Source organism: Fomitiporia mediterranea (assembly GCF_000271605.1).
Source record: "Fomitiporia mediterranea MF3/22 unplaced genomic scaffold FOMMEscaffold_7, whole genome shotgun sequence".
NCBI classification, from domain to species: Eukaryota; Fungi; Basidiomycota; class Agaricomycetes; order Hymenochaetales; family Hymenochaetaceae; genus Fomitiporia; species Fomitiporia mediterranea.
In genome coordinates, this window is record NW_006760392.1 from 1,702,029 (window position 1) to 1,726,447 (window position 24,419).

A 24,419-nucleotide genomic window follows, 5' to 3' on the forward strand; every position below is an offset into this window, starting at 1 on the left:
CTGCTTTCTCTCAAATGCCAAATAAACCAAGATTACTATTCTATATCCACTTAAGCCAAATCGTCTATACTTCTATTCATAGACAAGAGATTACGGATAAAGACGCCAACACCAACAACCCAACTATTACTTCGGTGCAGCAATAGCTTTAGCATTAGGAGCCTTAATCTGTTTCTGCGCATCATCAAACCTCCTCACAAGAACCTCACATTTCGTCGTCTTGCAAATATGCTTTGACGAATTTTTGATCTGGTCAGAGAATAGCGTGAGACCAGCTGCCCGCTCAACGGCATCGACTACAGTAATTAATACAACAAATGTCCATTAGCAAGAAGGAATACAAGCCAGGCAACATGTGTATAGGAAGCAAACGTACCGGGAACAGTAAAGCTCTCAAACGGCGTCGTATCCGGAATCGCAGCGTTCTGCAACACGAAAGCACCCGTCGATATCTCAGGTACGTCAGGAGTCGAAGGCGAAGAAGGTCGTGTAGCTAATACAACTTTTGCGAAATGCGTTGGGACGCCGATGCTAGGCGGGTTCCCAATCACTTCGTAAGTCTACAATCGTCAAAGGATGATCATATTTCAATCTCAATTCACTGAAGATGTCTTTGAAGATAGTTGAGAGGAGACGAGTTGACTCACCACCCGCCATTTCCCATCCGACTCCAATTTCGGTAAATACAAAGGAACAGTAAAAACGTAAACATCTTTGAAAGATCCTGTAAGTCGTCGACACCAGTCTTCGACGTACGCCCAATAATGACGGTTAAATTCTACTCCTACTTGCGGAGCGATATTAGTTAGTAGGAAGGTTTCATCCATCGCATCCTAGATAAAATAATTCAAAAGTCATTTAGTAAGGTATTCACGACTAAGTGAAGAAAGAATTACCTGAGAGATTTTAGCATCCGCAGCAGGCACCCTTCAAACGCACAAGTTCAATCGTTTGCAGGATTCGAAGAAGAATAATTCGACGACCTACATATGTCCTCGATCATACCCACTCCTGAAATAATCCTGTAATCGTGCACGGAACTGTAAAGGAATAGCAACATCCTCTGTAAACGTCGATCGACTCCTATCCCCCTTATCCCCTTTCTCATCACTATTAATTTGCTCGAGCATAGACCGGCCTAGTGAGGAGAGTGTCAAATGTTCTGCTGTCTACCAACAAATATTATTCTTCATTAGTACAAGAAGAAAACAGTTGAAGAGATGATGTGAAATACACACCCACGCTGGATGCCTCAACCTCCTATCATACGCAGTAACATACGCCTTCCGCACTAAAAGATCTGAAATAGGACCTAATCCCAAGAATCCATGTAAACGACACTAACTCAGCACGTCACCAAAACAAATCATCACTATTCAAGACTTACCAGGATTCCCATACTTCAAAACAGTTCCAGGTAATTGTTCCATCCTTTTGGTGAGATCAGTCAACCCTTTAGACTCAACCTCAATCATAGGAGTCGGAGGCGGTGGAGGCGCAACGACTGCATATTGTTTTCGAGATCGGTTGACAGCAGCAATCGTACCACCACCAACGATAGCTCCAACAGCAAAACAAGCTGCGTGCACAAGAGTCGCACTAGGCATCCCGCCTTTCCGATAATCACTAGGTAGGAGGGCAAAGCACGAAAGTTCAGGACTTCACTTTTGGAAGATCTGCAGACACGTGCACTTCAGTCGCGTGTCGAGTTTGTTTACACATGTTATGCATGCACGTAGAGAAAAAAACACCAACTACAATTACTATCAACAAGAAAAATCTCCAGGACAGCAGATAGAAGAAAGAAGAAGACAAAAAAAAAACTGAACAAGGTCAACTAATATCAACTGGACTTAAATCTTGTCAAGTAAGGTACAAGGGGGCAAAAATGTGAAGATGGCCATAAAGTCACAAATTCATAACTGTTTTCTTGCGCATGTTGTAAAACGGTGGGCACTATATGTAATAACTGCTTCCTGGTGAGAAAATATACGACGGATGAGAAAAGATGAGAAGATGGACGAGAGAAAAACATGGGACAAGGGACGATGATGAGAGCGGGCCGGCAATATACGGGCATCGGAGCATCCAAGAATAATTTGCGAGAGATTTAGGTGAACAAACTATGTTTGACGTTGCCGAAAGGTTCAATTATTATGAGCGGGATGTGAAGGTCAGCCAGTAACCTCCCCTCCACCTATATCTTTTCCGCAGCACGAAGCCCGTGTCAAGAATAGTTACGTTACCATTATACCGATTGGACTTTGACCTTCATATCGAATTTCACTAGATTTCAAGCGGCTCGTGAGAGCGCGCCTCCAAGCCTTGAGTTGCGCTCTCGCTCGCCGATATGCGGTCGCGACGACTCATAAATCCGCTTCCAGCCGATGGACCACGCGGCTGGCGTACGACATTACTGCTCGACACCTCATTCTCACGGATCGTCCCGTTACCGTTCAAGTTCAACGGCGTAGACAGAGTGCTAGGGAGACTCGGAACCGGGGGAACACCAGAACTCGAGAAAGCACTGTTCCCGAAGATCGAACCGAAGGTGCTGCCTGGTGAACGCCGAGAAGGCGAAGCAATAGTGTTATACCTTTCGCCAAGGTTTCCATTCGACGCACGGGAATGCAGCCTTGGTGCCTGAGTGTGCAGCGTCTTCATGTCAGGCATGGACTTCTTCGAGCGCAGCGAGCTCGCCGACACTTGCGGTGCCGTCATGTTGTATGTAGACGGCGCACGCGAAAGGGTCTATACTAAAATTAAGTCCCGTTCTGTTGGCAGAAGCATCATTAAGGACCTACACGTCGCGGCTCCGCCTGCATGTTGTGATTGACCCTTTCCGGATCAATCCTCGTAACAACCGCATAGCGCTCCTCGCCTTCCCCGACGGAGTAATGAAAGACACCTAGCTTTTGTGCTACCAGATGCACGACGCGACGCTGCTTTGGGCTGAGCGTCCTTGAAAACGCTAGCTCATCACGCATTGGGTCATCCTTAAACAAAAGAATGCGGGAGTAGATCTCCAGCGTAGAAGCGTCATTAAGGTCAAGCTCATTAGAAGAACCTCTAGTTGATGGAGTTGTTGGAGGCGGGGGCGCGACCGGCGATCCGACTCCATACGGTTGCGGAACCGGCATAGGCGGCGAGTTGTTCTCTTGGTGCTGATACGGGTTCGTATACGGACTAGAGACCGAACGCGGAGTGCCGTACATTCCGCCGCCAACCGCTCCAAAATCGTTGAGTGAAGGAACCTGCTGTTGCTGCATAGCTTGTTGTTCCTTCTCAAGCTGCATGGAACGCATGCGGCGAAGTGCCTTTTCACGCTCGATGCGCTCCTTCTCACCAGCCTGGAGGACCTTCTTGTACTCAACACGAAGCTTCCGACCCTGGACGTCGAAGCCATTGAGTGCAGCAACGACTGCATCGGCATCCTGCGGCTGGCGGAAGTTAGCAAATGCGAGCCCACGGAACGCGCCTTGGGCATCTAGATGATAATTAAATGCATAAGGCGTCGGAATCGAAAGCGACGCCTACAGCCAACTGTTAGTATGTAACCATTACATTATAGAGTAGCGCATACAATGATGTCCAGTAAAGTTTCCCTTTTAACGTTGAACGGGATGTTTTTGATGACAATTGCGGTGGGTATGATCTCGTCCTCGGGATTGCCCGTGGGCAGTGCCTGCTGCTGCTGTTGCATGGGAACCTGCATCTGGTGGAGCGGCGGCGAACCACCCGAAGAGATGTCCGAATTGCTTGGAGGCGACATGGAGCGCGAGTCGTTCAAGACCTGGCTGTCAATCCATTGCTACGGCCGTCGTGAGTAAAGAGACGCGTCAGAATGCGGAATGGCCCACTCACCGCGGGTAGACCCGCCCGCGCAGTCGGCTTATTCTTGAGCGGGGACTGACCCAGGCCGAGCGGGTTGTATGGCATCTGACCAGGGATGGCTGGGCTCGTGGAGAAGTGGAAGGGCTGCTGTCTCTGGTTCTGGCCTGACTGGAGGGCATTGTAGTCGTAAGGGTTGTCGTGAAGACTTTGTGCCTGCGGGGAGATTGAAAGGGTGGAGAGGTCAGGGGGAGTCGGGGACGTGCTGGTCATGATTCGTGACGACGTGCTCGTAAAAATGGATTAGAAAATGAAAAGAAAAAATGCAGAGGAGCGTAGTGGACGAGGGTAGAGAAAGAGCGAGAACTAGCTGATGAAACGATATACAGTAACGAACGTCACCCAGCACGAGGCTTGTCACACCACGTCTCTTCCTCCTACTGGCACTGCACTCACAGTTGCACGACGCCTTCTTTCCGCGTCTTCCAGCCCCTTGTCTCCTTTTAGCACACTCAAGAATCCCTGCACATCATCAGTTAATATATTCACTTATCCCCTTCAATCCCGCAGGGCCTAACCAAAGTTCTTCTTATATGTATGACTCCAAAGAATCCGTTTCAATTATGAATTAATTACTATTTATAATCCTGTGTCCCACACTGCAACTCCCAAAACTTCAACAATGCCCGGCTGATCTTTACAGGCAATGCATTTCATAATCTAGGAAATTTCAAAGAGTTATCCGTTATTCGTCCGATTTATTGCAAACGTGTAGTCCTTGGGCGTCATTTCACACGACGTGACAGATCAGCGATGCATAAGAAAAGGAAAAAAATCATGCTAGTCTCTTGAAGCCTGAAGCCTGTTGTTAGTGCATTCGATATTACGCTAGAACGTCTCCTTAGGGGCGAGGAAGAATTCATCGACATTCATATAGATCCTACATACAGTCCGCTCACGCAGCGATTATCAAGAACTCTTCGCATAATAATCTACCCACGCACTTAACATACTCAGTCCGATAAAAAAAAATAGCACACAAATCAGATGTAACGCGCCCACTGTCATGAACATCACGGGCTGATTGCGACAGGCTTTGGCAGTGCCAACACCGAGCCGACGTCGATGGGCAATGATACTGCGCGAGAATGGTCCCATGGCCCACGAACAGGCTGTTGGGAGAACGTTGAAGGCGAGGGAGACGGCGTGGACGATGGTGAAGAAGTCGAGGACGATACGGAAACGGGACTCATCCGCATTCCAGAGCCTAATCTGCCAGGGTCGGGCATGTAGGGTAAGGCGAGGCCGGAAATGTCTAGGCCACGCTCAATGGAACGTCGACGTGGTTGTCCATATGCCAAACTAGCGTTAACGTCTTCAATAGAGTGTGCATGTCGCTGGGAGTATACGGAGCCGTGAGGCGGAGTGGCCATTATCCGTGGCTCGGGAGCTGGCTTTACGGTGGAACGCGTAACGTCTGATGGGACGTGTACTGGACGTGGGACAGATGGAAGGGTGTGCTTTGCTTGTCCACGGGAAGGCATCGGTCCTTTGTGAAGGCGGAGAGATGTTGGAGGTGGACGACGAGGCATGTCTTTTCTTATCCGATAACGAAGTGGTATGTGTAGGTCGTAGGCAACGAAAGGACGGAAAGACAAGAGAAACGGCCTGGAAACGCGTCAATGACTCTATGTTTTCTTCGTTGTGGTACAAGGGTGAAGCTCACCAGTTAAGAAAGAGTTCTTTTAAGCTCGTTCCTCTGTTTATCGATAAAAACGATTCGAATTGAGGGACTTCAGCTAATCAAGCCTCAGCAGACACAGTATACAACAGTCGATCAAGGAGGTCGGTAGGCAGGCAGGCGAGAAAGTGATAATCAAAAGAGAAGCACCCGTCAAGGGAGATAGAAAACAAAGTGACGATGAAACGAATGTAAGTTGTGCTCCTGGCTTTTAGTAGAGATGAGGTTGTGGAAACAAGTAAGTAGGAGAGGAGAGGGGACTGTGGCCGCCGCGGACTGTGCCAAAGACCAAAGGCTGCCGTTGCGAGGCACTACTTACAACTGGAAATGATAGAAGCCGCATCGCTGATGATCAATCCCATCAGTTTGAGAACCTTTGATTTTCCGCACCCGGACCCTGAATCCCACGGCCCATTTAGGGATGACCCTGAATGGCCACTTACTTAATATCTGTGTGGCAGTTCTCAGACTAAGAAGTTAGGAGGGGGGTTTGGGGGGGCTCTGCCCCCCCAATTAGGTTTTGGCTAAGCTGGGTTGTTAGGTTTAGGTATTAGGTTGGGATTTGGTTAGGATTAGGGAGGGGAACATGTATTTTCATTAAAAGGACTTTATTTTGACTTAGTGAAATTCAAGTCAAATTGTGAGTGGCCAATTCAAGCTAACCAAATTAGGGCTGTGGAACTCAGGGTCCGGGTGCGGAAAAGACGCGACTCAGTTTGAGTATGTCACGGGAATAAAACGCGCTTTGCCACGTCGTGAGTACGGAGTTTGAAATCTATCTGAACAACTTGCGATGGATCCTTCAGCTGGCAAGGAAGGCTTATATCATTCGAATTGCGTACCCAGAGGAATATTTAACGATTTATTTGCACTAAAAATAATTACAGCCGTCCTATCAGTTACAGACTAGTCTTGTGTAGACTAAATAGTCTAATTCTTACATGCTGCAACCCGGACAAATGCTACCAGCAGACTTTTACACTATAGTACATACACATCTCTAACAAGCACTCAAGGGGTACCAGGAACTATTGATTGCGTATAGAGGACTATACAACACTTCCAGTACGATCAGTCTTACTAACTCATCTTTCTTCCATCACACTTTAACAGTTTAAACAGACAGTCCTTTACAACCGTATTAGCCTCAAGATCGAGTGGTTGTATCAATGACAGGAGTAAGGCTAAACCAGAGCATGACGTTCGACGCCAGTTATACCGATAAATTAATCACTGAAACATACACAGAACTGTATTTGAATTTATCCCTAAGACACACCTTTTCAAGCGTGTTATGGTGAGTATAAGTGAATATAAGGCTCTTATATTTGATCATAAGCTGTAAATTGGCCATACTGTGCACTGCACAACAGTGTTGTCGAACAATGCTCGGTGGAAGAGATCGACGTGCGGAGATTGTACGTCATGCTGTGACGCGCGACGTGTCACAGAAAGCCACCTTTGTCACGTACGCGTGACGTGCTCGTTTTTCCCATAGGGCCTGACCACATTTGGTCCCGCTACTTTCCCCGTTTCGCTCACCTGCTCCTGGCCTTATCCTCGAGGCTCAGGAAGCCACTACTACTATGTTCGCTCCTACCCCCAGGTCGAGCGCCTCGTCCAAGCGCGCGAAGCCGTATTCCCGTAGCCAGAAAAATATGACGCGTTCAAACTCAATTCTCGGAACGATCAAGAACATCGTCTCAGCACCCCTGTCGTGGTTCGCGTCCAGCGATGAAAACTTCGAGGACCTAGGAAAACGCAGGAGGCAAGCTGCGAAGGACATCGCAGACATCGAGGAAGGACAGCCGCAGCGTAGGGAGAAGCGCAGACGTGTAGATAGTCCTGAACGTCCTCCAGAGCGGGTTCAGCCGCCGACTGCTGGCTATCTTGATCCTCCGCCAACCACCTCCCTGGTTACTCAACAGGCCACGCGGGACAGAGAACAGGCAGACGCGCATACACGCCGCTCGTCAGCGATCGAGCTGCCGTCGTCGTCGAGTATTCGCCTTATGTCCGTTGATCCTCCTCACCACTATGCCACGCTTAATCGTGATCCTGCGATGGTGCCCCTTCCAGGATCCCCGACCAGATCGAGTCCCAGAAGATCAGTTGGGCCAGAAGACATTGCCCACGTACCGCGCACTCCTTCCAGACTACGAACGTCTTACACCCCACAGGTCGCACTCACGAAGCCACTTCGACGCGAGGCATCTGCACCGCCCCCTCTTTCAAGTCTTCAGTCCCGTCCGATGTTCGTTAAGCCACCTTCCGATGAGGGTCAGCGTGAACATTTGGACTCGAAGGAAGTGCTGCCTTTGGGAACCCTAGCCGAATTCAGCCGTGGTGTATGTGATCATCCTCTGAATCGCATTTACCAATATCTAATAGTGTTACTAGTCCCGCGCCCCGAGTCAAGACAGAATATTGAATGGAGTTGGATCGAACTCCAGAAATGCACGCCAAATAACATCTTCAGCTTCTTCTGATGGTATTTTGTCTTTCTCCCCACTCCTCTTCGAGCACCTTTTCTCACACTCTGTCTTTCTTTCTTCCCCTTTAAGCTGTACTTCAACCAACCAAGAGTCTTTCTGAGAAGGTTTTCCGCGAGCTCGAGATTTACAAGACGCCAATCTTGCCGTCTAGGTACAAGGACGCGAATGCGATTCCGTCCTTCCTCCAGCCGAAGCGTTCGCATGTGCCGATTCCAATGAGCAAGAAGGGTAAGGCATCAAAGCCAAGTCTAGGTATGGGTGTAAAAGAGGACCGTGAGAAGACTGGATCTTCTTCACGCGACGATGGGAAACCATACGCTCGTAGGGATGGTTATAAGAAGCTTATCGCAAAGCGCAAAGTGGATGGAGAAGATGCGAATCGCGGGGGTAAAATCGAGCTTCCTAGCGTCGAAGAGGAGGACGAAATGGACACGGATATAGAGCCGAGTAAACGCGATGTCGGCGTCTCCACTCGCATGACATCTGGCTCTGAGGATGAGAGATCGCGTCTTCGGAAAGTGAATGCGAGGCTGAGCGACGCCGACGTTCCACAAGGTGCTCAGAACGATCCTTTTTCACGCCAACCTGCGAGTGTGCTTGGCGGTCGCCATCAACCCTATGGACGAGTGGGCCGCACTCGTGCTCGTGATCCCGGACAGCGCTCTGTTCCACTTGGACGGCCAACGAACAAATTTTCTGCCTTTTTTGACGATGATGAAGGTTCTGATAGTGCTGAGAAGAGCACAACTACAAACGAATTTGCTTCCGGCGAAAAGGCTCAGGTAACAGCCGAGGCGGCAAAATCTTCGGTGTACGAGGCTCCCAAGGGTTTCTCCTTTGAAAAAGATGTAAGCTTGCAATGCTTACGATGTGATGAAATTTGTTAGTTTATTGACATGTTTTGTTGCAGGTGCCGTCCATTAACCTTGATCACGCTTGGGCTAAAGAACCTCCGATTCCATCTTTACCTTTCTCGCTTGGCCAGAAGCCTGCTGCTCCGCCCACCAATGCGGGTGACAAGACGAAGGAAACATCATCTTTAAAGCCATCTCTGTCGGCATTACCGTTGCCCCAGCCCAGTCCTGAGAATGCCGAAGAGAAGAAAGAGAACTCTGCAGCAGCGGCTCCGAACGTTGGTGTCATTCCCCCAACCCCAGATCAGTCTGTAAAGGAAGTCAAAGAGACGCCAGCTGTGCCGAACTTCTTTGCTGCTCCTTCCAGTACAGCTGGTGCAAGTGATGCCGCTGCGTCTAACGCCACGCCGAAATCAACAGGAATTCCGAATTTCTTCGCAAATTCCGTATACGTAGCAGGTAGCAAACCGAGTTCGCCCGCCCCTAAACCTGCGGTACCTACATCATTCCCGGCCGCTCCTGCTGCAACTCCCGCTACGCCAGTCAAAGATCCTGAGAATCCGCTGTGGAACGGGAACGATGCGGCCCCGGGCGCACCACCAAAGCTATTTGCCGGAGTAAACAAGCCATTCACGTTTGGAACAAAGTCAATGGAGGCTACTAATACGTCGAGCGCCCCAGCGGTGTCTGCATCGTTATTTGGCCAACCGCCGAAATCAAGCAGCGCTGCTGAGTCCGTCAACGGCCAGCAGTTAGGTTCTGCCCAGATTGGGATGGCGGCGTCGGCGCCTGCTTCGACTCCATCCACCAGCGTGGCAGCTACTACAAGCGAGGCAGCACCCGTCCCTTCGAAGCCCTCTGACTCCGAGAACAAACCTGCTGGTTCTGGACCTACGCCATTCTTTAGCTTTGGTACGAGCTCGACCTCTAATGTTCCAAAGCCATTGTTTGGTACCGGCGGGACCACGGCTTCAAGCGCTCCGTTTTCTACTCAGCCGAGCCAGCCAGCTCAGAATGCTACCGCCAATACTGCACAGAAGCCAGCGTTTTCTTTTGGTGTCCCACAGCCTGCTAGTGGGGCTGATAAACCGTCTGATACTCAATCTAGCCAGGCGGCGCGTACTTTAGCAGGTACCGGAGGCCAGAAGTTGTCATTTTCATTTGGTGCCCCAAGCGCTGGTGCCAGCGCGCCTCCTCCCTCGAACAATGTTAATATCGCGGCTCCAAAACCCTTGTTTGGCAGTGAGGCGGCAGGTACTGGATTCACATTCGGAACTCCAGCGCCCTCCGCAGCTCCTGGCGGAGATGCTGCAAAGCCTGCCAGCCCTTTCGCATTTGGTGCGCCGCCGGCCACGCCTCCCGCAGGTGAACGTCAAGGCTCGCCATTTACGTTCGGTGCTGCACCTTCCACTGGGACATCTACTGGGTTTACATTTGGTACGCCTGCCAAACCGAACGGTACAGAGACAAGCACTGCACCATCGATACAAGCACCGACATCTCCGTTCACGTTTGGAGCTCAGTCAGCTCGGCCTGTGACGCCGCCTCCAAAACCGGATGAAGGAATGAGCATGGAAGAGAGCCCTACGCATATGGACATGAATGGCGCTGGTCAGAAGCGACCCATTGACAGTATATCTTTTGGTTCCGGCCCAACGCCCGTAAATCCTTTCGGTCAAAACACAAATGCTGGGTTTACTTTTGGTTCAACATCTGCATCATCCAGCCCATTCGCCCAGAAAGACGAGAATAAACTGAGCGTTCCAAACTCTACTGGTGGTTTTAACTTTAACCGTACTTCGTCTGCACCTGCTATTTCCACGTCTTTTTCTTTTGATGCGAAGGCTGATCAATCCACGGCGCCAGCGACGGCGTTCGGTACCCCACCTAATCCCTTCGGTCAACCGCAGACGTCTGGCACAAGCTCGTCTCCGTTCAACTTTGGACAACCACAGCAGTCTGCTCCGGCGGCTAATCCATTCGGATCACCTGCTCAGCCGTCGGCAGCACCAGGTTCTACGCCGAGTAGTCCGTTTGCCACAAACACACCGGCTTTCACGTTTGGTGCTCCTTCGAATGCGAATGCGAATGCACCTAGTAATTCGTTCGTGTTTGGTTCGAGCGCTCCGTCGTCCCCAGCGAACGGTGCAACCGGATTACCACAGACATCAGGCGGTGCGCCTTCGTTCACCTTCGGTCAACCAGCAGGGTCGAGCGGTTCGACGTTGTTCAACATAGGTGCCGCGCCTCCTTCGACTACAACTCCAGGCCGTCAGATGAAGAAACTGCCTAGACGTGGCCCTCCGCCGAAGCGCTAAGGAACTTCGTTGGCCCGTAAATAATCGAACTGTTCGACGTGTCTTTAAAATATTGTGTTTTCTTATGTTTAGTTTTCCTTTGTGCGCAACCCCTTCCAGTTTCATTCCTGTCTGTCATTATTTCTCTTCCTGTCGCTTGTTTCAATTCTTCCACCAATGCAATTACTACAGTTCAACACAATCCTGCTTTCTTTCTTCCTCCACCATCTGCAACCATCCGTCGTCTCAACTTGCTCTTATTCATGCAATTTGCTATTTCCGTAAGTTCACACTATTTTCATTTGCATAACCTGATTTTGTTGTCATCATCGCACGCACATACTTGGTAGGTACTAGTCTTGTCGCTAGAATGGAATCAATATTTTGAGGGACACTGTAATTGGGATGACGGCGTAAGCTGTTCACTTTGTTTGTCGTTGAGCAAATGTGCGAGTGTAGAATTGAGCGTGACTGGAGTGAACTTTACGACGCGACGCGTTTGACGCGCCGTGCTTGTTACCTCTGCTTTATTCCTCAGACGCGTATTTTATCGCGAGTCGAATAACTCGCACCTCAACAATGCCTCGTGAAATTGTAACTGTGCAACTTGGACAATGCGGGAATCAAAGTAAGCCATACATCCGCATACTGACTATCTTCTGAGTCCAACGCGTTTTGTCCTTTTTGTGTATAGTGGGCTCTGTCTACTGGCAACGCCTGTGCGCGGAACATGGTATCAACAATGAGGGTATTCTGGAGGAATGGGCTACAGAGGGTGGTGACAGGAAGGACGTGTTCTTTTACCAAGCTGACGACGAACACTACATTCCGCGTGCTATCCTTGTTGATCTTGAGCCTCGAGTGCGTTCTTGGCTTTCGTTGCCGTTTTGTTGGTCATGATGCTAAACTGGTGCTGCGATAGGTCATACATAACATTTTATCCTCTCCATATGCAAGTTTATATAACCCCGAAAATATCTTTGTGTCAAAGGATGGAGGTGGAGCGGGGAACATTTGGGCTCAGGGCTATTCTGCTGGTGAGCGGATTTATGAGGAGGTTATGGAGATGGTTGATCGAGAAGCTGAGGGTAGCGATTCACTTGAGGTGGGTTTCATACACTCCGACTCTCTTGGTACCTGTCATATTAAAGAGATGCCCTATATTCAATTAAGGGATTCATGATGATGCACTCAATAGCAGGCGGTACAGGTTCCGGTCTAGGATCATATATGCTCGAACGACTGAACGACAAGTTCCCGAAGAAGCTTATCCAGACGTATTCTGTGTTTCCTAACGCTCAAGAAGGAGACGTCGTCGTACAACCTTACAACTCGTTACTGACGCTTAAACGATTAACGAACCATGCGGACTCTGTTGTCGTGCTTGATAATGGTGCACTTGCGAGATTGGCTGCGGATAGGTTGCATTTGCAGACTCCGTCGTTTGATCAGACGAATCAACTTGTGCGTTCTTTGTTATTTGCGTTAGACAAAAGCTAAAGGGGATGTTGGTTAGGCTTCAACGGTCATTGCTGCAAGCACACAAACTCTCCGATATCCTGGCTACATGAACAACGACCTCGTCGGTATCATCGCGTCTCTCATCCCGACTCCTCGTTGTCATTTCCTCATGACGTCCTATACACCCTTCACAAGTGATCAAATCGACAAGGTACGCCTCATTCAACACCTGCTCCATCTCATGGCTCGTATCATTAGCTATGATGTATGCTAATGACTTTTGTTTTATTTGAAGGCGAAGCCTATCCGACGAACGACCGTCCTAGATGTCATGCGACGACTCTTACAACCCAAGAACCGGATGGTATCAACTACACCTAGCAAAACGGCATGCTATATCTCAATCTTGAATATCATCCAGGGTGAAGTTGATCCTACTGACGTATGTCCTCTACCTCCCTCCCCCCTCTCCCCCTCCATTCTTCAGCTCTTGATACTAAATCGGATTTCTCCTGTTTATTCTCTATTTGACACAGGTGCATCAATCTCTCCTTCGAATCCGAGAACGCCAACTTGCAACGTTCATACCCTGGGGACCTGCATCCATACAGGTCGCACTCACCCGCAAATCGCCCTACGTCACAACAAGTCACCGTGTCAGCGGTCTCATGCTTGCGAATCATACCAGTATCGCTTCCGTACGTCCTTTCATAACGCCTTTCTTCTCTTTACAAAGCTCTGTGATACTGATACGAATAATGATATTTCCTCTTGTGAAAACCACAGCTCTTCAAACGAATGCTAGACCAGTACGATCGTCTACGGAAGCGGAACGCTTTCTTGGATCAGTATAAGAAAGAGCCGATATTCCAGAATGATTTGTCTGAATTCGATGAATCGCGGTATGAAGGATCTTCATCTTATAAACGTTCAGCTCCACTAATGAGCATAATGGCTTATTCTCATACAGAGCGACCGTTGACGAACTTTTACAAGAATACAAAGCTTGCGAAAGCCCCGATTATATCTCATATGTATGCGCTTTTTTATATTCACTTATTCATTACACACTAACCCTCGTGTTAAGGGCACAGCATCCGACCAACAGGAAACCTGATCTAACGTTGAACCTGCTTGATTCATGTATCACTTACCATCTTATATCACTATTGTATCATGCTCTTTTCCATGCTATTCTATGGTTTACTTTCCAGCAACGAAATAGATGTCATTCACATATGACAAGATGACAGCAACAAGCTAAACATGTCTAATTGGTAATAAGGATTACACAGCTAACAATAAGAATTGGGAAGAACAAATTTCCTTTGTGGTGGAGGGGAACACAAAAAAATTAAGCTTTCTTTGGGCCCTCCAGTTTCTTCCCAATCTCGGCGCCTATCAAACCCAACACAGTCAGTAAACCAAGTTCGAGGACGGAATTACGTATGCGACTGTGCAACTTACCACGCAGCTTGACTTTGAGAACACGCTCGAGTTTACCAAGAATCTGCGGGTTAGGGATGGCCTTGCCACTCTCGTATTCCTGGATGACGGAAGGCTTCTCGTTGACCTTCTGTGCTAGGTCCTTTTGTGAGAGTTTCATGTCACCTCGTGCAGTTGCGATCGCCTAGACAGTCAATTAAAGTAACAAAAAGAGCATTAATGGCATGAGGAGGCAAATAATATCAGCAGAATATGGCAAGCGTACTTTGCCAACTGTTGGGGGGACCTTTGGAGGTGGCGCAACCTCGTTTTCACGGTCGAGTTTCGCGATGCGCTGGTGGTCAGGTCCTGCAAGAAAAATCAGCTTCTGCTTATATTATGAATACAAGAAGGAATAGGGACATACCGACATGACCCTTGTTTGTTCCACCAGTCACCTTCTTGTCAGTCGCAACGACGGCGCCTGTCCGCATCGCCTAAACAAAATCCATCAAACCAAGTCACATCAGCACGCCCTGTTCACTGATCTTCGCCACGTGTAAATCTCAACATACCGCTGTTTACAGAGAAACATAGGGTTTAGAATGTCAAACTTAGCAAACACGAGAGCAAGTTTGCTCACTCACCATTCAAGTCTGATTGCTTCTTGACGGCAGCTGGGCGGATGGCCTTGCTGCCGATGACGAGCTTGCTGTCCCACTCGACGTTGCTCATTTTGTTTTATTATTTGAGATTCGAAAGGTTCTGAAGATGGTCGAGGCGGTTGGAAGCAGAGTGGTGTAAAGCGAGTTGCAAGAAGAGGGAAAGAGTGAGAGATGGATTGACGGGGGATGACTTATAAGGAGTGATCCACGTGACATTCTTTAACTTTGCGTCCGCGTCCGAGGATGCACAGCTTCGTCCGTGAGTCAGAGTTTAAAAAAATAGAACTTCCATGTCCTTCTACATTACAAAAATTATTTTAAGTTCTTCCTACGTCTTTCAGCCTTCCGTCAACGACTGGTGTAATTTCAGGCAAATCCTCATCTTCCATCTCCTCGGTAGTTCGCTGCTGCTTTTCTCCCGACCTCACATGATCTCCGTCGAAGCAATCCGTACTCCCCATATGCTCCCGACGAGCAACAGCCAGAGGTGCTCGGTAAAACGCGGGAGAGTGTAGAATCTCACGGACGTGATTAATGGCCTGGTGCCAATGGTCGCGTGCACGCAGTGACGTCTCCTTGCTCAGTCGTTCTGCTCTATGTTTGGCATTCTGTAGTATACGCTCCGTCTCGGCGTGCAAATGCGCAACTTTTGGGTGTTCCGTCTTATCCTTTTCAGTCTGCTCGACTGCGCGGTTCATCTTGTTGATATATTTAGATCCTAAATAAATCGGGTCAACACGCGATATAAAATAATGCCAGAGGAAGAAGATACACACCCAAGAGATATTTCCGAACAATGGTACTCATCATCTGTCCCTGCTCATCATCAATGAGCATCTTTTGGTCCTTCAAACACTCAAACCCATCATGTCCCTGAGCCATATACTCTCTTGTTATAACGACATATTTACGTCCTCCTCGTCCCCGCTTCACTTCTTCATGGTCTATGAGCAAATTAGGCGTCGAGTCTCCGCTCTTGTTTGGGTCTATGCGTTTGTGGGTTTGCACTGCAATGTTCAGAACTCGTTGACCGGGTGGTTTTCGAGAGTCCCAGGTTACGCGGAAGCCAGAAATGACGGGAAAGCGACTAGAGACGAATCGTTTAGCTAAAGAAAGTGGAATAGTGACACTACGCACCCTTCTTGTGCTGGCCACGTAGCCAGTCCTGCCTCAAATGCTTCCCAGATAGTTCGGCCATCGAGCTCAAGGACAAGAATACTATCCTCAAATGGGAGTATCTCTAAAATGTCGCCAAGTGTGACAAGACCTTAGAGCAATTAAATCGCATAAGTATATTTCTAAGAAGGAAATTGGTTCTTACCTGGTCCGTATACAGTGTCTCCACGAAGAGCGCCTGCGCACAGGAACACACCATCCGCACTCTCAATTCCCATGTTACACAATGCGTCATCATATGCATGATGAATCACGTCTGCGAACCAGTCCCCTGATGCAGACTTAAACCACAAGGATAAGTAAAAGTTGGTAAAGTATAGGGCATTTCGAAGTCAGCTTACTTCTTCGGTACGGATGTACTCTGAACGAAGGTCCAGCTTTTCTGTGGCGTAGCATACAGGCTTTTTCATCGTTTCCGAGACTGAATCCAGTATCTTCGATAGAACCTCCTTGAGCCGTTGAGAAGACGGTGATCCAGGCTTCGTCTCATGTCGTTTCCCTACATAGAAATAGGTCAATTGAACAAAGCACTTAGTATATCACTTACCCTTCACACACTTTATTACCTTTCGCCTCACACTTCCAGAAGGAGTATCCTCGAGCTCAAGTACAACCTCACTAAGCTCGCGGAAATCCGTGCCACTCTTCGCAACAAGGACATCGCCTTCATCCTGTTCAGCACCGAGGACTTCTTGGTTCACGTCGTAACCCTCCCATGAAGTCACTCCTTTTGATGCATAATACACATGATCGTGTCCACCGAGGATGATATCCGCTCCATGGGTTGTGGCAAAGTCGGCAGGTTGGTGGCTAGGTGAGAGTGCGTTGATGCCTTTTGCAAGTCGGATGTCCTGCGATCATACGTTTGTCAGAACATCTCAAATCATTTGAAGAAAACGAACATTCGGAATTCTAAGCAAGGCAGGAATTATCAACACGAGTTCAAAGCACCGCTACGGGCACGTACCGAGAATGCGTGAGCGCAATAATCAAATCACATTTATACTCTCCCTGCGGATCCCTCAAGCGTTTTGACAAATCCAAAGCAACCTCCACCATATCTCTATACTTGAAATTCGACGGCCATGCCGGTACCGTTGTGATCCATTCACTAATATTTCATATCAACACCTTAAATTAAAAAAGGAAGAGTTGTATCATAATAAGCATTACGCACCTCTCTACAAGTCCGATGAACCCTATTCGGACACCGCATCGATCGGTGATGTAGAATTCGTGCAGGTGTTCTGGTATTCTGGAGGTCGTTTCGTCTATTATGTTGCTCAGTAGCCAGGGCTTTACGTTTTATACTTGCCGTTAGATTTATCATAGAAGTGCAGGACGTGAAGTGCAGGACGTGAAGTGCTCACAAATTTAGTGTCATTTAGAAGTTTCGTAAGATGAGGGTAACCTAATGGAAATCATCAACCGTCATGAACGCCACATATGCATAGGTGGAAGACGAACCAAAATCAAAGTCATGATTCCCTCAAAAACCTTCCAAGTAAACACGATATTCAGGTAGAAACGATTGGTATACACACCTGTGACCGCAACATCCGGAGCAAGCTCGTTGATGACCGGCACCTACCCGAACGGAAGCAAACCATCTCAGGACTAATGCTCTCACTCACTTCATCCAACACATATATGCAAGAACTCACCATATGACTACCCCTTGTCACCGAGCTCTCCACAGACGGCGCAAACAAATCACCAGAGAACAACACAAGTCCATCCCGTTTTCCATCCTCACGTACAGGCCAGCGCTCGCGTAGTTCGTCGAGCATGTGCGCGAACTGCGTTACATCAATCGTCGCGCCCCCGCTGAGCTTTTGTGGATTGACGCGGTAGACATCGTTGAAATGCAAGATCGGGAGAGACGTCGACATTTCTTTCGAATTGCCTCAAAGAACGTAGACAAAGTGAATCAGATAAAGATTGAGATGAAGGAAGGAAGACAAGATGCAGATGGTGATGCCATTTCATGCAGTCAACCGGCTGACTACATGTCCGACGACAGCTGTTTACTACGGTAAACTGAAAATAACATTTGTTCCATCGGGAGTCCAATTCCGAAAACAGACTACAAATTAGCCGTGTCAGAAGACATGGAAGCAACTGTACAGTGCCAGCACCAGGTCCATGGCTAGTGATGCTAGGAACCTCAATCTATACCCAATCATGTTCCGCTGGTTTCAGTGATCCGACAATTAACAAAAAATTCTTTTTTGTTGAATAGCATTTACAACGTGCCAATAAACTACAAGTTGCAACGTTGGTATGAGGATTTGTATGTACTTAATATGATGTAGTGCAAATCTTGATTGTGGCGATTGAGATATGTGCATGTCAAAATGAAAGGACGATTGTATTCTGGTAGAGCATTGCTAGTCGTCATAATCTTGATAGCCATAAAATCGCTGACCTCTGCGCGGTCCATGATAATCTGCAAGCGGGTGAGCGAGAGCCCAACGGCGGTTCAAAGATACAAGATGCCTCAACGCACAGGTACTCGTGTCCCGAACTGGACTCAGGCCAGCAACACTAGCCAGGTTAACATACCCGTCCCCCCACCTACTACTTCCTGCATTTCTCGAACCTGCTCCAGCCCATGGAGCACGACAGTATACACAATCCGGCGTACCAATCTTCTTCTTTGCCCCTGTACAAAAAATATAGTATTAGCATTCGCTTAGGCAGTAGCAAGATGGCAAGACAAATGGCGCACACTGCTGAAAGCACTCTTTATGCAAGGCATTCCCACATGCTTCACACCACACAAGCGAGGTCTCCTTCGCTCCGTGCATATTTTCATAACACACCGGACAATCATCTTCTTCGCTCGGCACACGTCGATTTTGTAGAGCCTCTGAGCTAGAAGCCTTCTTTCCCGCAGCTCGTTCGTATGCCTCTCGTATTCTCGCATTTGCCATTGCATTCGGGGCGGTAGGTGCATTCCGGAATATCTCCTCAAGCTCGCTCGTTAGGAGTGCTCTGCAAGAATACTAATTAACAATATATTCACGCACGCGAATTAATGGCGCTACTCACTTCTGATACCAATAGTGTGAGGTTTGAGGAACCTGCAATACTATGGGTGCATAAACGTAAATAGCCATCCACTTGGTGTTCCTGATTCTATATACCTTTGCAAAAGATAAATAGCTTGTACATCTCGTTAGACTCAATTCATAGGTAGAGTAATGCGCACTTACAATATGTTTGCAGTGGTTACCCTTCATTGCATCTGGACCTTAAAGAACTATCAAACTAGAGGAAACTGCAATCGAGCAAGACACTTACAGGTACAGGACGGCATCTTGTCTATGGTCACAGTGTACACCTGTGTTACAATCAGTTACCAGTTTATTTAACGATACGTAGTAGGACTTGCATTTCCTGTAGAGCCAAGGACACTGAACTCTTCCCTGAGCTCGTTCCCATTTCGTTGACGATCAATCATGAACAACCTTGCTCATCTTCAATATTGAATTCAACGGAAAGTCGCAAATGGACACACCTCTGCGAAAGAACTCGTTGATAACGCTCAACAATTGCCTTCGGAGGCCTACTCCTCATCATTGCACCGCGCTTCTCTGGTGACCTCGGCTTCGACGATGCTTCTTTTCCCTCAGCATCCACATCCTTTGCAGTCCTTCTTCTGTTCGTCTTTGGCTTCGTATCTTCGGCGTCGCCACCATCCCTGCTGCTCGCGTTTGCACGTTTCTTGCTTCTACCTTTGACGGCGATAGGCGCTTGAGAAGTCGGCCCATCAATCGTCTTAATGTTTACGGAGTTGGACAGAGTGATCCGGCTGGTAGAGGCGCCCAAAGACTCATGTTCAGAATGTTGGCCATACGCAATTTCACTTCTATATGACCTTCCGCATGAAGTCGATGATGCACCAGCAACACTAGTAGTAGCTCCAGACGCAGCTCGCCTTATAATACGCGGCATTTGCGAATTAACGTCGTTAATTGCTTGAAGACTCAGAAGAAGTGGACGTCTCAGTTCAGGTAGATGGGCGTGTTCAATTCAAGTTTCTCGGCCTTTGCCGTAACGGCATTGGGCGGTTACAAAGATCGTCATTCGATGCGCCTTTGTTGTTAGTACGGCGTGGCTTGCGCTTTGGGCTCTTCCAACAAGTTAAAAAATGTCATTTGTTATTTTAGCGTGTTAGGAGACTAGAATTCGTATCACGATAACAATATTCTCCAAATATTCCAAAGTTAATCAAAGTGGGTATATGCGAAGGACGAAAGGCGAAGTGGTGCAAAATAAGTGAAGAATAAGAAAAGAAACTTTAAAAAAATCACGCTCTTAACAGAAAGTTAGTAGGCCTCGGTATCGTGGAAGGATCAAAAGCCAAGCCCCGTAAGAAGGTTCAAAGAAAAGGCCTGGAAGTGGTCTCAGAGGGGAAAGTTAGATTAAATAGATCAAATGGTGTAAATACATTTGGGTCCGACAACTCCTCGCCATAGCTCAAGTGAGTCGGGTATGGCTCCTGAAGCAGGTAAGCGAAATACGCGTCCCATACATTGCTGGAAGGGTCGGAAGGGATGGGAGGGATGGAAGGGATGCTAGAGGTGCCTGTCTGCACGGGCTTCGGGAATAACTCCGGAATCATTTCATGCAGAAATTCATCTGTAGATAAGGGCACCACAGGATTCTCGCTATCGAGGTGCATCCCGTCATTAACGGCGGGAGCCATCGCAGGAGCCGGAGAGAAGGGTTGCGAATAGGGCGACGAGTTGTCACTAATAGAATAGCACAAGGATGGGGTTGGCGATGGGACACGTTGCTCGGAGTCATCTTTCACAAAGACGGACGGGTGAAGCCCAAGCCTCACGCTTGGCAACATCTGCCGCTCATGCGGCCTCTGCGCCCTGCGGAAGAATCTATGATGGCTCTTCTCGTGCTTTATGAGAGCGGACTCGTCCGTATAGGACTTGGGACAACCGTGGAACCTGCATTGGAAAAGGCGTTGCAGTAAACTGGAGGCTGTGTTAGTTCGTGTAGCTTTAGTCAAGAGCCAGACGTGGCTTACTGCTTTGCGATATAGTGTGTCTTCAAGTTTCCCTTTTGAAGGGAGCTATGGGAACACCCAGGATACGCGCAGTAGTATCGTCTACAAGATAATAATATATAAGAATCAGGGAATGGAGATGACAATAACGACAGACTTACTTAGCATCCGGCTTATGAAGAAGAGCATGACGGTTAAGGTCAGACCGACGGGTGAAGCACTTTCCGCATTCGGTGCATACAAAGGGATGCGATGCAGTGGTAGGCATGATGTTCTTTCAAGTCAGTGAAGAAATTGAGGAAGGGAATTTCAGTGGGGAAGTTGCAGATAGCTCGATTGTAGTCTTGGAAGACTCCTGCGGTGCCCCAGTAGCGACCTAAAGCTGCCATCTTTTATACGCAAGGTGGACAAGTACTCTTGATTGCTTTCGTTCGGGGAGAGAAAGGGAAAATGGACTCTGCTCATTGGTCGGGCCTGGTGGTTGCTTGGATCGAAGCACTTCGCCCTTACGAGGCATGTGTATCCCACGACTTACCTATTCACCTGCACTGCATTGCCCAAAGCGGGTAGACCACTGATGGCATAAACAATTTGTAAATAGTCGACAACAGCTTTGGCTCTCAGCTTGTGCTTTGACATTTTTTACATGCATAGGAGTCGACATAAGTGTTATACAATTAGCTAATTCTCTATACTAAATTGATTGCGTCGATAAAAGAAAAAGAGTAGCACAGACTAACAGGGAATAAAATGTGTGGAACGGGCCCCGCCCCTGCCGTTCCCTCCGGCCACCTTACCGGCTCCCAGCTGCGATTGCAGCCTTATAGACTAACTACTACAATGTATGCTATGACGCCTCAGAGTAGATAAAGCAGAGAGGAATATACGGAAGAAACGACAGTCAAATCCACCAGAACAAGGTTTGGAATCGTTACCAAGAGACGCCTGCAAATAAGTTTGTTGCGAAAAACGAACCTGAACAATAAAATAAAAAAGAACGGGGCGGGCCCGCCCCTCCCGCCCCCACCGGCCACCCTACCGGCTCCCAGCTCTGCGAATTGCAGCAGGATAGGAAAAAATTTACCGCAGCGTTTCGATTTGAAACGAATAGCAGGGTATATAACTGCAACATTTCAGTATGAAACGAGTAGCCGGGTATTATACCACAACATTTCAGTACGAAACGAGTAGTGGGGTATAGATGAGAGAGGCCAAGGTTGGGAGTATTTTCGAGAAACACTTATTCGCGGACGAGTTTGCTGCTTGAAATACAAAAAGACGTCAAATGGGCCCGCCCCTCCCATTCAACGCCGGCCTCTTGCCGGCTCCCTGCTCAAGCCACCCGAATAGCGTTTGCGGATCCAACAAACGCCCATTCATCAATGAGTGCTGAAAGATAATGACCGTGCACAAGTCATCATCTTTGTGCAGCAAAGCTTCATCGTGGGTGGCTTGCGTTCGTGGTCGAATGCTGAGGACGTAAAATGAGAACATCAGTGTCGACTAGGGACGGTGATACTAAAAATACTAATAAAGATGGACTGTCTTTGCTAAGGAGTAATAACAGGGTTAGGCGCAGCTTAACGAAGAAGTTTAGATAGACGACATACATGAACTTGAAGATGACGAGGGCACACATCGAATGTCAGTCAACGACGATGATTGCTGCTTGATGGCTTGAGCCTTGAGGTCACACTTGTCGATCTTACTATATACTCCAGGCGTTGGGATGCCGTTGTGCATGATAATTATGGATGTCTTCGAAGTTGGTTGATCTTCATAACTTGCGGTCTTGTTGCTTGTTGGACGTCGCTGTAAGATTGTCGCCAATGCTGAGCGCTTGCCGCCTTGAGGACTGAGCAGAGGACCAGACCGAGGAGATGGAGGAAGGAGAACAAGATGGAGAAAGAAGGTCGTCCGTGAGTGCTCGCCTTATATCCCTTCTGTTGTAGCGGGCTGACTAGTCTCGGAATTTCGCGAGTGGCAGACAAGTGCTAAATTTACATTCGCCGATTCAAGGCTTCCAGCCCACAGTCGAGCCCAGTTCAGATGACAATTATAGATCAAGAGAAAAGGTCTACTTGAAGATGTTGTAAGCAGCGATTGGTGACAAAATACATTGACGTACGGATGATATGGATTTGTTAAACCAGATATATGCTATCGTTGAGCTACAAAGGCCGTTTCAAGCCCATAAGGTGCAGCACAACACCACAGGACAGTGTACTCACTGTGGTCAATGATGTAAAAAAAGTAGAGAACGGTCGATGACGGCGACCGCACAAGGCCAGGCAAGTGTGCCATCCAAGACGAAGCAGTATTATACAAGGGTTTAGCAGGAAATTCCATTCTGAATAAAAATAAGTTTAAGAATAAATATGTACAAAATGCATAGAGGCTGATATGATATGTGAACGCAATCCGGTGGACAAGGACGCGAGAGATTCGAGAGCGCCAAGGATGGGGCAAGTTTAGCAGCGCTGTATATTCTGGTTCAGTATCGGATCATTGTGCCATCCATTATATAGACCAAAAAGGGAGTAATCGTCGATAGATCCTTGTTACTCTATTAAAAACGTGTTCCATGTCTCAACACCGAGATCTACCTCTCCAAGTCCTTGCTGCCATGGAAAGGGTACTTGTACACTGAATAGCTCGGAGACTTGATCCAAGAGGGGATCCTGGCAAGTAGAAACAGATGCATTAAGAGCGTTGACTTTTTGCGCACTGGTAGCCTCTGATCGTTCATTGTCTAGGTGTCTATGTCTTTGAGACTCTGAGAAACCAGAGGAGGCATGGCCGGTACTAGAAGCTTCAGATGGCTTGCAAAGACCTAAGATCTCATCCAAGTATTGTTCGAAGTTGAATTGCTCATCGCCAGAGGACGTAGTTGGAGAAGGTTCCTGACTTTTGGAGGTACCTTGCACGAACATGCTGGCGTGCACTTGTAGTCGCAACGTCGGCGTCGGAGGACGCACATAGGGCTTCTGCGCCCTTCGATAGAACTTGTGACACTTCTTCTCATGCTTTATGAGAGAAGAGTCGTCGGTATAAGTTCTACCGCAATCGTTGAACCTACAGGCATACGCCTTCGGATTTACACTGCAGGCTGGTTAGTCAATGCGTCTACAATAGCTAATATACTTGAACTTGACTTACTGTCTTCCGATGAAGTGCGTCTTGAGGTTATCTTTATAAATCGTTGTATGATTGCATTTAGAGCACTTCAGACATCTAAGAAGAGCAGTTTAAGTACGAAGAGGAGGAATGGAGACCACAAAAGCAATTGACTTACTCGGCGTTCGGGTTATGGATGCGCGCGCATGACGGGTTAGGTCATGCTGACGAATGAACGTCTTTCCGCATTCCGGCACGCTGCAAACGAATGGGCCCAGAACCCTCTGTGTCGTTACCTTCGGCATGACAAGTATCGATCTGGACGGGG

General features: G+C 48.1%; 11 protein-coding genes across 11 annotated transcripts; 2 read left to right on the forward strand and 9 right to left on the reverse strand.

Annotated features, from left to right (window-relative positions):
* Positions 1–126: 126 nt before the first annotated feature.
* FOMMEDRAFT_86914 (uncharacterized protein) lies at positions 127–1,430 on the reverse strand (the record flags this gene model as incomplete). The annotated part of the gene is made up of 7 exons (XM_007267469.1): positions 127–296; positions 377–560; positions 648–833; positions 897–927; positions 988–1,169; positions 1,239–1,312; positions 1,388–1,430. 7 exons carry the CDS (start codon positions 1,428–1,430, stop codon positions 127–129), a joined length of 870 nt encoding a protein of 289 aa, XP_007267531.1.
* A 401-nt stretch (positions 1,431–1,831) lies between these two features.
* On the reverse strand, positions 1,832–4,125 carry FOMMEDRAFT_124369 (uncharacterized protein). Its single transcript, XM_007267470.1, has 4 exons — positions 3,865–4,125; positions 3,584–3,811; positions 2,805–3,533; positions 1,832–2,751 (listed from the first exon to the last, which is right to left on the reverse strand). Exons 1-4 carry the CDS (start codon positions 4,102–4,104, stop codon positions 2,287–2,289), a joined length of 1,662 nt encoding a protein of 553 aa, XP_007267532.1. The 5' UTR covers positions 4,105–4,125; the 3' UTR covers positions 1,832–2,286.
* Positions 4,126–4,904: 779 nt separating this feature from the next.
* FOMMEDRAFT_109294 (uncharacterized protein) lies at positions 4,905–5,880 on the reverse strand (the record flags this gene model as incomplete). The annotated part of the gene is made up of 3 exons (XM_007267471.1): positions 5,558–5,880; positions 5,205–5,499; positions 4,905–5,003 (listed from the first exon to the last, which is right to left on the reverse strand). The coding sequence occupies exons 2-3, from the start codon at positions 5,421–5,423 to the stop codon at positions 4,905–4,907; spliced, it is 318 nt and encodes a 105-aa protein (XP_007267533.1). The 5' UTR covers positions 5,424–5,499; positions 5,558–5,880.
* A 1,242-nt stretch (positions 5,881–7,122) lies between these two features.
* FOMMEDRAFT_141279 (uncharacterized protein) lies at positions 7,123–11,432 on the forward strand. Its single transcript, XM_007267472.1, has 4 exons — positions 7,123–7,920; positions 7,973–8,063; positions 8,137–8,915; positions 8,978–11,432. Exons 1-4 carry the CDS (start codon positions 7,159–7,161, stop codon positions 11,237–11,239), a joined length of 3,894 nt encoding a protein of 1,297 aa, XP_007267534.1. The 5' UTR covers positions 7,123–7,158; the 3' UTR covers positions 11,240–11,432.
* A 339-nt stretch (positions 11,433–11,771) lies between these two features.
* FOMMEDRAFT_141280 (gamma tubulin) lies at positions 11,772–13,893 on the forward strand. The gene is made up of 10 exons (XM_007267473.1): positions 11,772–11,846; positions 11,913–12,079; positions 12,141–12,323; positions 12,392–12,682; positions 12,735–12,890; positions 12,975–13,121; positions 13,216–13,377; positions 13,466–13,581; positions 13,650–13,713; positions 13,767–13,893. Exons 1-10 carry the CDS (start codon positions 11,798–11,800, stop codon positions 13,794–13,796), a joined length of 1,365 nt encoding a protein of 454 aa, XP_007267535.1. The 5' UTR covers positions 11,772–11,797; the 3' UTR covers positions 13,797–13,893.
* On the reverse strand, positions 13,876–14,935 carry FOMMEDRAFT_109299 (MBF1-domain-containing protein). The gene is made up of 5 exons (XM_007267474.1): positions 14,750–14,935; positions 14,532–14,601; positions 14,391–14,473; positions 14,147–14,309; positions 13,876–14,077 (listed from the first exon to the last, which is right to left on the reverse strand). The coding sequence occupies exons 1-5, from the start codon at positions 14,837–14,839 to the stop codon at positions 14,034–14,036; spliced, it is 450 nt and encodes a 149-aa protein (XP_007267536.1). The 5' UTR covers positions 14,840–14,935; the 3' UTR covers positions 13,876–14,033.
* Positions 14,936–15,050: 115 nt separating this feature from the next.
* FOMMEDRAFT_20914 (Metallo-dependent phosphatase) lies at positions 15,051–17,946 on the reverse strand. The gene is made up of 13 exons (XM_007267475.1): positions 17,610–17,946; positions 17,490–17,532; positions 17,413–17,433; positions 17,316–17,356; positions 17,123–17,241; positions 16,913–17,056; positions 16,848–16,857; positions 16,493–16,796; positions 16,287–16,444; positions 16,091–16,226; positions 15,907–16,036; positions 15,546–15,856; positions 15,051–15,487 (listed from the first exon to the last, which is right to left on the reverse strand). Exons 1-13 carry the CDS (start codon positions 17,835–17,837, stop codon positions 15,087–15,089), a joined length of 2,046 nt encoding a protein of 681 aa, XP_007267537.1. The 5' UTR covers positions 17,838–17,946; the 3' UTR covers positions 15,051–15,086.
* Positions 17,947–18,335: 389 nt separating this feature from the next.
* FOMMEDRAFT_86698 (uncharacterized protein) lies at positions 18,336–19,067 on the reverse strand (the record flags this gene model as incomplete). The annotated part of the gene is made up of 4 exons (XM_007267476.1): positions 18,336–18,394; positions 18,455–18,610; positions 18,677–18,942; positions 19,000–19,067. 4 exons carry the CDS (start codon positions 19,065–19,067, stop codon positions 18,336–18,338), a joined length of 549 nt encoding a protein of 182 aa, XP_007267538.1.
* Positions 19,068–19,318: 251 nt separating this feature from the next.
* FOMMEDRAFT_157314 (uncharacterized protein) lies at positions 19,319–19,905 on the reverse strand (the record flags this gene model as incomplete). The annotated part of the gene is made up of 2 exons (XM_007267477.1): positions 19,319–19,418; positions 19,469–19,905. 2 exons carry the CDS (start codon positions 19,903–19,905, stop codon positions 19,319–19,321), a joined length of 537 nt encoding a protein of 178 aa, XP_007267539.1.
* A 401-nt stretch (positions 19,906–20,306) lies between these two features.
* Positions 20,307–21,242, reverse strand: FOMMEDRAFT_157315 (uncharacterized protein; the record flags this gene model as incomplete). Its single annotated transcript, XM_007267478.1, has 4 exons — positions 20,307–20,345; positions 20,402–20,942; positions 20,996–21,076; positions 21,136–21,242. The coding sequence occupies 4 exons, from the start codon at positions 21,240–21,242 to the stop codon at positions 20,307–20,309; spliced, it is 768 nt and encodes a 255-aa protein (XP_007267540.1).
* A 2,293-nt stretch (positions 21,243–23,535) lies between these two features.
* Positions 23,536–24,396, reverse strand: FOMMEDRAFT_29216 (uncharacterized protein; the record flags this gene model as incomplete). The annotated part of the gene is made up of 3 exons (XM_007267479.1): positions 23,536–24,076; positions 24,134–24,164; positions 24,270–24,396. 3 exons carry the CDS (start codon positions 24,394–24,396, stop codon positions 23,536–23,538), a joined length of 699 nt encoding a protein of 232 aa, XP_007267541.1.
* Between the last annotated feature and the right edge of the window lie 23 nt (positions 24,397–24,419).